Source organism: Oncorhynchus kisutch, unplaced genomic scaffold (assembly GCF_002021735.2).
Source record: "Oncorhynchus kisutch isolate 150728-3 unplaced genomic scaffold, Okis_V2 Okis07a-Okis12b_hom, whole genome shotgun sequence".
Taxonomy (NCBI): domain Eukaryota; kingdom Metazoa; phylum Chordata; class Actinopteri; order Salmoniformes; family Salmonidae; genus Oncorhynchus; species Oncorhynchus kisutch.
In genome coordinates, this window is record NW_022261984.1 from 5859958 (window position 1) to 5873157 (window position 13200).

General features: G+C 43.7%; 1 protein-coding gene across 1 annotated transcript; it reads left to right on the forward strand.

The window, feature by feature from the left end:
* Positions 1-564: 564 nt before the first annotated feature.
* LOC116360098 (C-type lectin domain family 4 member K-like) lies at positions 565-12715 on the forward strand. The gene is made up of 7 exons (XM_031814674.1): positions 565-749; positions 1032-1125; positions 1373-1474; positions 3117-3818; positions 7534-7658; positions 7861-7985; positions 12107-12715. Exons 1-7 carry the CDS (start codon positions 606-608, stop codon positions 12258-12260), a joined length of 1446 nt encoding a protein of 481 aa, XP_031670534.1. The 5' UTR covers positions 565-605; the 3' UTR covers positions 12261-12715.
* Positions 12716-13200: the final 485 nt, after the last annotated feature.

Here is a 13200-nt window from a genome sequence, read left to right on the forward strand (position 1 = left end):
CAGTTTGATTCAGTCAAGACAGGTACTACGCAATCATATTGGATGATAAATACACTTGAGGTTAGCATGATTCAGCTTAACCAGTACAAAGGAACCAATGGGATAGTCCCAAAGGTGCAAAATCTGCTCCTATTGGGTAAAACATTCATATTTAAAGCCTAAATTCCATATCTCTAAACCAGTTGTCCTGTATGTATTTTGATCGCCCCAGAGCTTCTAACACATTACATACGAATCAGACAATGCATAAAATATGACACAATCATAACAGATGAAATTAAGAAAATAAATCTTATTATGGTCTACATTGGTTTGTTGTTAAGACAAGCATAACACAATGTAGTGATTGAGCATTGTTAAGTGTCCTGGTGTTTTTTTAACAGTCCAAATGACCCCACATTTCTGTGCAGCATTCTGTAACTTGAACTTTCAGTTGACTGTGAACTTTAGTTCCTCATACTGCCTGTTTCCAACCACTCACACACTTTCTGGATAAGCCCAAATTAACCACATGATACCTTGTATCTGAACCTATCGTCCAGTGGTGTATTAGTTCATAATTGTTTGGCCAAATAAGGTAAAGGATATGCTGATGTTGACACAAAATGTGCAGTGGTTTGGACAAAAAAAAAACACACAACTCCAATCTTACATTTCGTGCTCACTCAGTACATCTGGTTACGTTGGACATATTTACACACCAATGTAATATATTTGGACGCATTTCTTTTCAACTCTCAAAGACCGTGGTAAGATTTTCTTCCTCATTTCACCTGATTAATACATGCTACTGTTATGTACTGTCTGTGTGGGGGGGGTTTAGATATATACAACTTTATGTTTCAAATATTAATATTTGACCTAAGCAGAGTAATCACTAATTGAGTTTGTACGTTTGGGACTATCCCATTGTTTCCTCTGTGGTAAATCAACTACGTCAAGCTCACCTCCAGTACTTCAAATAACGATACATAAGGCACAGATACACATTTTGAGTGTAAAAATGTAAGAGACAATCTATACAAACACAGGTGGAGAATCCAACAATGCAGACCATGGATATTGACAAAGACACATATGCCAACAAGCCCAGAAAAAAGGATTACATCGGTGTTACATTTTCAGGTATCAATGCAAGTACAGACACACACACACACACACACACACACACACACACACACACACACACACACACACACACACACACACACACACACACACACACACACACACACACACACACACACACACACACACACACACACACACAAACCACTTTCTCAGACGAGTACCTATTAGTCCCCTCACAATTCTGGATGATATAAAAAAATGTAACATTACCCGAGAGAGTTTATAATACCTTGAGATTCAGCTAACTTTCAGTGGTGGAAGAGACCATCCGGAGTTGCTGCAGTGTGTCTGGGGCTGCTGTGTGTCCTCCTATTGGCTGGGATCATAGGCCTGTCTGTCTACTGTAAGTTTATACGTTTATTATGTTTTCAGTAATAAACTCAGTAAAAAAAGAAACATCCCTTTTTCAGGACCCCGTCTTTCAAAGAAAATTTGTAAAAATCCAAATGACTTCACAGATCTTCATTGTAAAGTGTTTAAACACTGTTCCCCATGCTTGTTCAATGAACCATAAACAATTAATGGAACGGTTGTTAAGACACTAACAGCTTACAGACGGTAGGCAATTAAGGTCACGTTTATGAAAACTTAGGACACTAAAGAGGCCTTTCTACTGACTCTGAAAAACACCAGAAAGATGCCCAGGGTCCCTGCTCATCTGCGTGAACGTGCCTCAGGCATGCAGCAAGGAGGCATGAGGACTGCAGATGTGGCCAGGGCAATAAATTGCAATGTCCGTACTGTGAGACACCTAAGACAGAGCTACAGGGAGACAGGATGGACAGCTGATTGTCCTCGCAGTGGCCGATCACGTGTAACAACACCTGCACAGGATCGGTACATCCGAACATTACACATGCGGGACAGGTACAGGATGGCAACAACAACTGCCCGAGTTGCACCAGGAATGCACAATCCCTCCATCAGTGCTCAGACTGTCCCCGCAATAGGCTGAGAGAGGCTGGACTGAGGGCTTGTAGGCCTGTTGTAAGGCAGGCCCTCACCAGACATCACCGGCAACAACGTCGCCTATGGGCACAAACCCACCGTCGCTGGACCAGACAGGACTGGCAAAAAGTCCTCTTCACTGACGAGTCGCGGTTTTGTCTCACCAGGTGTGATGGTCGGATTCGCGTTTATCGTCGAAGGAATGAGCGTTTACACCAAGGCCTGTACTCTGGAGCGGGATCGATTTGGAGGTGGAGGGTTCGTCATGGTCTGGGGCGGTGTGTCACAGCATCATTGAACTGAGCTTGTTGTTATTGCAGGCAATCTCAACGCTGTGCGTTACAGGGAAGACATCCTCCTCCCTCATGTGGTACCCTTCCTGCAGGCTCATCCTGACATGACCCTCCAGCATGACAATGACACCAGCCATACTGCTCGTTCTGTGCGTGATTTCCTGCAAGACAGGAATGTCAGTGTTCTGCCATGGCCAGCGAAGAGCCCGGATCGCAATCCCATTGAGCAAATCTGGGACCTGTTGGATTGGAGGGTGAGGGCTATCTGGCAAATCTGGTGCAGTCCATGAGGAGATGCACTGCAGTACTTAATGCAGCTGGTGGCCACACCAGATACAGACTGTTAATTTTGACCCCCCTTTGTTCAGGGACACATTATTCAATTTCTGTTTATCACATGTCTGTGGAACTTGTTCAGTTTATGTCTCAGTTGTTGAATATTTTTATTTTCATACAAATATTTACAGATATTTTAAGTTTGCTGAAAATAAACGCAGTTGACAGTGAGAGGACGTTTCTTTTTTTGCTGAGTTTACATTCTTCATCATCAGTAGTTTAATACTTAGATGTTCAAAGGAGATTTATAATGATGGATTGGTACAACAAAGGATTTTACAACGGGGAAATTACTGTTTTGTCCTCAGTGATGTAAGCACATGTGTATACTATATCCACTTGTGTGGCCTAATTTTGTTTAATAAAATTGTTAAAAAAATAAAAATCTATATGTTTTTATTTTGACAGATACCCGAGTCATTGGTCATTACTGCTCTGCAGAGAGATTCCAGACGTCCAGTTTGAACAACCTGACTAAAGAGAGAGACCAGCTAAAGACCAGTTACACCACCCCAACTAAAGAGAGAAACCAGTTAAAGACCAGTTACAGCACCCTGACTAAAGAGAGAAACCAGTTACAGACCAGTTACACCACCCTGACTAAAGATAGAGACCAGCTACAGACCAGTTACAACACCCTGACTAAAGAGAGAGACCAGCTACAGAGCAGATACAACAACCTGACTAAAGAGAGAGACCCGCTACAGAACAGTTACAACACCCTGACTAGAGAGAGAGACCAGTTACAGACCAGATACAACACCCTGACTAAAGAGAGAGACCAGCTACAGACCAGATACAACACCCTGACTAAAGAGAAAAACCAGTTACAGACAAGTTCTAACACCCTGACTAAAGAGAAAGACCTGCTACAGACCAGTTATAACACCCTGACTAAAGAGAGAGACCAGTTACAGACCAGTAGTAACACCCTGACTAAAGAGAGAGACCAGTTACAGACCAGTAGTAACACCCTGACTAAAGAGAAATACCAGCTACAGACAAGTTATAACACCCTGACTAAAGAGAGAGACCAGTTACAGACCAGTTACAACAACCTGACTGAAGAGAGAGACCACTTGAAGGAAGAGCTAAACAAACAGAGCTGTGGTAAGAAATTGGAAAATGACTTGACTGTTTTGTGGTACTCCAGATCTGCTAGATTAGGTATTCCCAAACTGGGGAACACGCAATGCTGTCGGAGGTACGCTTGCATGATGACGAGTTTCTCACACGACTGGCCTATCTGGGTGATGTTTTTTCTCGCCTGAATGATCTAAATCTAGAATTACAGGAACTCTCCGCAACTATATTCAATGTGCGGGACAAAATTGAGGCTATGATTAAGAAGCTGGGGCTATTTTCTGTCTGCATTAACAAGGACAACACACAGGTCTTTCCCATCATTGTATGATTTTTTTTGTGTGCAAATGAACTAAAGCTTATGGACAATGTCAAATGTGATATAGCGACGCACCTGAGTGAGCTGGGTGTGCAATTACGGAGGTACTTTTCCGAAAAGGACGACACAAGCAACTGGATACGTTACCCCTTTCATGCCCTGCTTCCAGTCCACTTACCGATATCTGAACAAGAGAGCCTCATTGAAATTGCAACAAGCAGTTCTGTGAAAATAGAATTTAATTAAAAGCCACTGCCAGATTTTTGGGATAGGGCTGCGCTCAGAGTATCCTGCCTTGGCAAACAGTGCTGTTAAGACAGGAATGCCCTTTGCAACCATGTACCTATGTGAGAGTGGATTCTTGGCCCTCGCTAGCATGAAAACCAAATACAGACTGTGTGTGGAAAAGTATTTAAGACTGAGACTCTCTCTAATACAACCCAACATTGCAGAGTTAAGTGCATCCTTTCAAGCATACCCTTCTCATTAACCTGTGGTGAGTTATTCACCATTTTTGATGAACAAATAAGGTTTTATATGTAAGATGGCTAAATAAAGAGCAAAACGATTATTATTATTATATTATTATTTGTGCCCTGGTCCTATAAGAGCTCGTTGTCACTTCCCACGAGCCAGGTTGTGACAAAAACTCACACTCATTCTTATGTTTAATAAATGTATCGTATAGTGTGTGTGGCAGGCTTACAATGATGGCAAAAAACAACATTTGAGAGTGTGCTGACCCTGGTGCTAGAGGGGGTACAGCTGGAGGTTGAATGTTTGAAGGGGTACGGGACTATAAAAAGTTTGGGAACCACTGTGCTAGATCAATTGACTGTTTCACTGTACGCCAGATCTGCTAGATCCATAGACATTAAGACCAGTACATAGTGATAACGCTGACGTCGTCCACTTATTTCTTATGGATAAGTGCCGATGCCGAATGATTCCGGAAGTATTTTAATTTGAAGCGTGCCATATTGCTGAATGGGACTGAATGTTACCCAGAAAATCGCTAAGGATCATGTTGAAAGCAGCCGTCACTAGCAAAGCATCATGGTCGATGTAGTCGTTTTCATCCTGCCTGAGAGCACGTACATGAGGGCGTGAGCCTCCGCTAAGCCTGCCGGCCCGTGATTGGTCTGTGTCAGGACGTGGTCCTGTGTGACGACAATATAGTGATCAGAATTTATCACTATTTAATTAAATATCCCGATTTGTAGAGAATTTTAAAATAATTCACATAGGGGATCAAACTTGATCTTAGTAAACAAATTGTTGAGCCCAAAACAGTATCTTTAAAAAATGGGTCCGTTCTAGCGATCGTAATGGATTTAGGCTTTTTTGGGCACCGCTAGTTTGCTATGCAGTGGGCGACCAACAGAGCACTTGACTTCATGCTCCAAACCGGACACTGGGGGCCTGGCTTGATCCAAATAGTAGCCTAATTGTTTTCTGAAAAATATATATTTTAGGTGCGCTTGATTTACTGTATTTTTACAGATCGGGGTTGGACGGATTACAATACAAGTCATTTAATGTAATCCATTGGATTACCTCGAAATAAGTGTTATTTCATTTTTAACATATGCTGTTCCCATCCAACACAATGGATTTTTAACCTAAACGGACATGTAACGGATACAAGATAAATCTGATCATCTCATTAGTTAGATGATCAATTGTGCGATACTCTGCATGTAGACAAGAGTTTCTTAAACTATGGCTCGGGACCGAAAGTGGGCCCTGAGCATGTGGGAGGTGGTTTGCAAGTTATGAGTACGTCTACACACTGTTTCTTCATAATTTGGGTCATTGGAGGACAATTTAGGTCACGGGAGTAAGGCCAATTTCTAATTTGGATCTTGAGCTGAAAAAGTTAAAGAACCCTTGATGTAGATTATTCAAAGAGTTGGCAAAAACAAGTAGATCTGTCAGCAAAGACAGATTTTTGCGTACTTAGATGGCTCTGGTCACTTATCAGTTGATACCAGGCTTCTGAGAAGGAAGCTGGCTGTGGACGCTTATCAGTTGAAACCAGGCTGCTGAGTAGGCATCTGGTTTGTCATGTGTGTCTTCCCAGTATTTGGAAATTAAACAGGATGCAGCTGTGTTGATGAATTAAAAACAACCTTTTGATGTGAGAGTTAATTTCTCAGTAAGTAGGGGTCAGACTTTTTTTGTTAAAAAAAAAGTTTTTTTGTGGAAAGCAACCAAGTAAAGCAACCAATGAAAGCATATTTTTGGAGTTTTGGATATTTCAAATAGACTAGAGCAGATCAGTTCATGTTCAGTAAGGGGTGTATTTAATCAGATCCGGTTTAGCCGGCATCCACATAGCAGTTGTTTTGATGGTGTCAGAGGTGGAACTGCGTTAGAGCTGTCAAATCCACAAGCAGCTCCTGGCATTGTACACTGAGTGTACTAAATATTAGGAACACCTCCTTATCATTGACTTGCATCCTCTTTAACCCAGAGAACAGCCTCAATTCCTCAGGGCATGGACTCTACAAGGTGTCAAAAGCATTCTACATGGATGCTGGCCCATGCTGACTACAATGCACAGTTGATACGCACAGGAAGCTGTTGAGTGCGAAAAACCCAGCAGCGTTGCAGTTCTTGACACACTCAAAACTGGCACCTACTACCATACCCCGTTCAAAGGCACTTAAATCTTTTGTCTTGCCCATTCACCCTCTGAATGGCACACACACACAATCCATGTCTCAAGGCTTAAACATCTTTAACCCGTCTCCTCCCCTTCATCCACACGGATTGAAGTGGATTTAACAGGTGACATCAATAAGAGATCATAGCTTTCACCTGGATTCACTTGGTCAGTCTATGTCATGGAAAGAGCAAGTGCTCCTAATGTTTTGTACACTCAGTGTACCTAATGCAGACATTGCCATTGGCTACACAGATTTGCATTAAGAGATCCCATGCAGCTTTGTTTACACTTTCGAACCCAGGAATGATTAGGATGATAGAATCCACATGATTTATTTGAATGATTTTTCCATTTGAGCGTCATTTCTATATAGTCTACACTTTCTCGTTCTGAACTTCTAACACAAGTGTGTGGCTTCGTGACATTGATCGCAAGAGCAGCCACTCACGGATCTAACACAGTTCAACCTCCAACACCACCAAAACATCCGCTATGCAGCAGTCTGCTGTCGCCTTAACACTTGATCTGATTGAATCTAGGTCAAAACATTTTGGGGAACTGAAAGGACAAGCTTCCATTCCCACTGAAAGTCACCAAGGACGCTGTTGTTTCTAAACCACCATGCCATTTGGGTCCTGGTGGAAAATAGTGCACTACGCAGGGAATAAGGTGCTATTTTGTCCCTGGTGTAGACAAATGTGATCGCTATCATGGGTTTGTCATGAAATAACCTCTACGCTCCTGTCCCCAAGGATGGAAGAAGTTTAAGTCCAGTTTGTACTACCTCTCTACTGAGAAGAAATCCTGGACAGAGAGCAGACAGGACTGTCTGGGACGAGGAGCACACCTGGTGATCATTAACAGCAGAGAGGAACAGGTGAGAGGGAGTTAGTCAATTATATTTTTGATAGTTTCAACATTTTGTTTCTATTTCAACTCCTGTTTGTTTTTCACTTTATCATGTCGCTATCTTTAACCAATGTTTGCAAGCCCCCCCTCCACAATAAAACGTGAATAATCCTGACAGAAAAGCATGTTTGTATGTGATTCAAGACCTTTTCTTTGTGACAAAACAATAGGAATTTATCCATGAATGGAGTGGATGCCTGGAAATCTATCTTGGTTTCCATGACACCAATACAGAGGGGGTTTGGGAGTGGATTAACGATGGCACATTAGACCAATCATCAGCTCCTGTCACTACGTGAGTGGACCTGTTCTGGATGATATTTTACAGTCTAATTCCTAACAAATTCCGTTTTTACCATCTGATTATCTGTGTTGGTATTGGATGACTTTTTACTGTCTGTTTCTATGTGCTTCTATAGTTAGGGCCATCTACTTTAAGTGCTGCCTGTCTTCCCAGTAGTCTACTTGGTGCGTGAACTGCTGACTGCTCATAACTTCCAGATGATTGTTGACACATCAACCAGGATTAAGGGGCAGGGCCATTTCTCCTCTCCTAGGCAATCAGAAATGAGCACCGGGAGGTGTGTTCTTCACCTTTGAAAGGCAATTAGCATTTAGTGTTAGTACTTCAGTCTCCCCTGTTTCCTCAGCGGCAGCTGTCATGTCAGTGGTGGTCTTGTTGCCAAAACTAAGATGGTCGTCGAAACAAAGGCGGTTCTGCCGAGTTGTTCTGCCGAGTTGTCCTGCCGAGTTGTCCTGCCGAGTTGTTCAAGGAAGGCTCCACACCACTCTCTCACTTGAGTGTCTTACCCAGCTCCTTTCTGATGAACTCATTTTGCTCTTTTGTAGATTTGGCGACTATTAGTGTGTTCTATACCTGTTCACTGCTCTCCCTGTAGGCTTTACAGACACTCCCCACCCTTCCACTACAGCCCTTCTAATGTAGTGTACCCTGCACGCACAACCCATGTGGAATTCCTGGTTTTCCGATCTGCGGTCAAGTACGCAGAGTTCATCTCAGCCTATGCTGCTTCTCAGTCCCTTGACCTTTTGGCCCTGACAGAGACAAGGATCACCCCTAGAGAACACTGCTACTCCAGCTGCTCTCTCTTCATCTGACTACGTGTTCTCTCATAGTTCGAGAGCATCTGGTCGTCGTGGTGATGGCACAGGACTACTCAGTTCTCCTAAGTGGAGATGTTCTCTTGTCTCCCTCTCTCACCTGTCCATCTCCTCATTTCAGTTTCATGTTGTCACTGTCAATTGTCCACTTGAGTTTAACATTGTTGTTATCTATCGCCCACCAGGTGCTCTTAGAGAGTTACTCAATGAGCTTGACACCTTAAAGCTAATTTACTGACAATGGGTCACCGCTCTTCGTATTTGGTGACTTACACCTCCTGACGTTGGCCTTTGATGAATTTCTTTCCTTCATTTCCGATTAATTTTCCCTCCTTGCCTCTTTTGACCTCACCTTTCCCCAGTCCCTTCCCACTCACAAGGCAGGCAATACGCTTGACCTCATCTTTCCCCAGTCCCCTCCCACTCACAAGGCAGGCAATACGCTTGACCTCATCTTTACTAGAGGCTGTTCGCCTCCTAATCTCACTGCAACCCTCCAGGTCTCTGTTCTCCTCCTAATCTCACTGCAACCCTCCAGGTCTCTGTTCTCCTCCTAATCTCACTGCAACCCTCCAGGTCTCTGTTCTCCTACTAATCTCACTGCAACCCTCCAGGTCTCTGTTCTCCTACTAATCTCACTGCAACCCTCCAGGTCTCTGTTCACCTCCTAATCTCACTGCAACCCTCCAGGTCTCTGTTCCCCTCCTAATCTCACTGCAACCCTCCAGGTCTCTGTTCTCCTACTAATCTCACTGCAACCCTCCAGGTCTCTGTTCTCCTACTAATCTCACTGCAACCCTCCAGGTCTCTGTTCACCTCCTAATCTCACTGCAACCCTCCAGGTCTCTGTTCCCCTCCTAATCTCACTGCAACCCTCCAGGTCTCTGTTCACCTCCTAATCTCACTGCAACCCTCCAGGTCTCTGTTCTCCTCCTAATCTCACTGCAACCCTCCAGGTCTCTGTTATCCTCCTAATCTCACTGCAACCCTCCAGGTCTCTGTTCTCCTCCTAATCTCACTGCAACCCTCCAGGTCTCTGTTCTCCTCCTAATCTCACTGCAACCCTCCAGGTCTCTGTTCACCTCCTAATCTCACTGCAACCCTCCAGGTCTCTGTTCTCCTCCTAATCTCACTGCAACCCTCCAGGTCTCTGTTATCCTCCTAATCTCACTGCAACCCTCCAGGTCTCTGTTCTCCTCCTAATCTCACTGCAACCCTCCAGGTCTCTGTTCTCCTCCTAATCTCACTGCAACCCTCCAGGTCTCTGTTCTCCTCCTAATCTCACTGCAACCCTCCAGGTCTCTGTTCTCCTCCTAATCTCACTGCAACCCTCCAGGTCTCTGTTCTCCTACTAATCTCACTGCAACCCTCCAGGTCTCTGTTCTCCTCCTAATCTCACTGCAACCCTCCAGGTCTCTGTTCTCCTCCTAATCTCACTGCAACCCTCCAGGTCTCTGTTCTCCTACTAATCTCACTGCAACCCTCCAGGTCTCTGTTCTCCTACTAATCTCAGTGCAACCCTCCAGGTCTCTGTTCTCCTACTAATCTCACTGCAACCCCTTCCAGGTCTCTGTTCTCCTCCTAATCTCACTGCAACCCTCCAGGTCTCTGTTCACCTCCTAATCTCACTGCAACCCTCCAGGTCTCTGTTCACCTCCTAATCTCACTGCAACCCCCTCCAGGTCTCTGATCACTACTTTTTTTCCTTTTCTGTCTCCCTTTCCTCCAACCCTAACCACTCAGCACCTATCTAGATGGCCATGCGCCGTCACAATCTTCTCTCTCTCTCTCTCCCACTACTCTCTCCTCTTCTATCCTATCATCTCTCCCTTCTGCTAAACCCTTCTCCCTCCTGTCTCCCGATTCTCCCTTTTTGACCCTACTCTCCTCCCTTTCCACATCATATGACTCACACTGTCCCCTTTCCTCCCTGGCCGGCTCGGCCCTCCCCTCCTGCCCCGTGGCTGTGACTCATTGCGAGCTTACAGAACAGGGCTGTGGGCAGCTGAGTGAAAAAGGAGGAAAATGTATCTCCCACCCGACAACCTGACCCCATCCCCTCCTCCAGACCATCTCTGGAGACCTTCTCTCTTTCCTCATCAACTCATCCCTGAATGCGTCCCCTCTTGACCTGAAAATGGCCCGATCCGCTCCGCTCCTCAAGAAACCAACACTCGACTCCTCTGACATCAAAAACTACAGACCGGTATCCTTTTAAAAATGTTCTGTCCAAAACACTTGAGCGTGCGGTCTCTGACCAACTCTCTCCCAACCCGGGCACTCAGTTCTCCCACCTCTGGTCTCTTGGCCCTCCCACCTTTTACGGAAGCCCAGTCCAATCTCTTCCTCCTGAAGCTAGGACAACAATCTTCCAAAAAACATCTGAAAGCCGACATCTTCAGAAAGTAGCTTAAATCATCCCACATACCCCCCCACCACCACACCACACCCACCCAGAAGCCTTTCATGAACTAACACTCACACTTGACTTTTTCCACCCTTACTAGCTCTTACCTAACCTTACTAGCTCTTACCTAACTTTACTAGCTCTTACCTAACCTTACTAGCTCTTACCTAACCTTACTAGCTCTTACCTAACCTTTCTAGCTCTTACCCTACCTTACTAGCTCTTACCTAACCTTACTAGCTCTTACCTTACTAGCTCTTACCTTACCTTACTAGCTCTTACCTTACCTTACTAGCTCTTACCTTACTAGCTCTTACCTTACTAGCTCTTACCTTACCTTACTAGCTCTTACCTAACCTTACTAGCTCTTACCTTACTGGCTCTTACCTTACCTTACTAGCTCTTACCTTACCTTACTAGCTCTTACCTAACCTTACTAGCTCTTACCTTACCTTACTAGCTCTTACCTTACCTTACTAGCTCTTACTTTACTAGCTCTTACCTTACCTTACTAGCTCTTACCTTACCTTACTAGCTCTTACCTTACTAGCTCTTACCTTACTAGCTCTGACTTTGCTGATAGCTACTTTACTGAGGAAAAATGTACTTACTATGACTGAGATGTGGTTGTCCCACTTAGCTATCTGAAGATGAATTCACTAACTGTAAGTCTCTCTGGGTAAGAGCGTCTGCTAAATGACTCAAATGTAAATGTCATGTGTGTTGGATGTCTTTTTACCTTCTGTTTCCCTGTGTTGTTCCATGTGACTTTTTACCGTCTGACTATCTGTGGTGTTGTTCCAGGTGACTTTTTACCGTCTGACTATCTGTGCTGTAGCCTGTTTTATTGCTTTTTTGACTACTTTTTGCCATCTGTTTTGTTATAGGTATTGGAGGAATGGGGAACCAAACGATGCAAATCAGGGTGAAGACTGCGCTCATCTCTCAAAGATGGCATCAGACCCACTAAAGAGTTGGAACGACGTACCATGCACAATGAATAAGCACTGGATGTGTGAGAAGACACATGAGACATTTTGATGATCTGTTTTACATTTTTGTGTTAAGCTCATTCTTGTGAAAATTTGGCAAAGTGATTGGGGGGAAAAAAACATAGGTACATTGACCCTTATTTTAGCATGGTGGGCTAACACAGTCTGTTCTTGCACATATGACCCTGGTTCAAAACCCAGCCGGCGACATTTACAGCCTAAAATTCTCATTTGGATATCCAATGTGACTAGATGATGTTTTATTTCGTAATGAAATCCCAACATTATATGATCAGAAACTGTTATGAATTTAAGTGGACTGGCGAAGCAGCTTAAGTAATAGAACTCCTGATGTATTAGCAAAGACACGTAACAGCTTATTATTTAACAGTACAACATCACTATAGACCATGTATGCTGTACTGGTAATATAATGGGTCACTATAGACCATGTATGCTGTACTGGTAATATAATGGGTCAGTATAGACCATGTATGCTGTACTGGTAATATAATGGGTCACTATAGACCATGTATGCTGTACTGGTAATATAATGGGTCAGTATAGACCATGTATGCTGTACTGGTAATATAATGGGTCACTATAGACCATGTATGCTGTACTGGTAATATAATGGGTCAGTATAGACCATGTATGCTGTACTGGTAATATAATGGGTCACTATAGACCATGTATGCTGTATTGGTAATATAATGGGTCAGTATAGACCATGTATGCTGTATTGGTAATATAATGGGTCACTATAGACCATGTATGCTGTATTGGTAATATAATGGGTCAGTATAGACCATGTATGCTGTACTGGTAATATAATGGGTCACTATAGACCATGTATGCTGTACTGGTAATATAATGGGTCAGTATAGACCATGTATGCTGTACTGGTAATATAATGGGTCACTATAGACCATGTATGCTGTACTGGTAATATAATGGGTCAGTATAGACCATGTATGCTGTATTGGTAA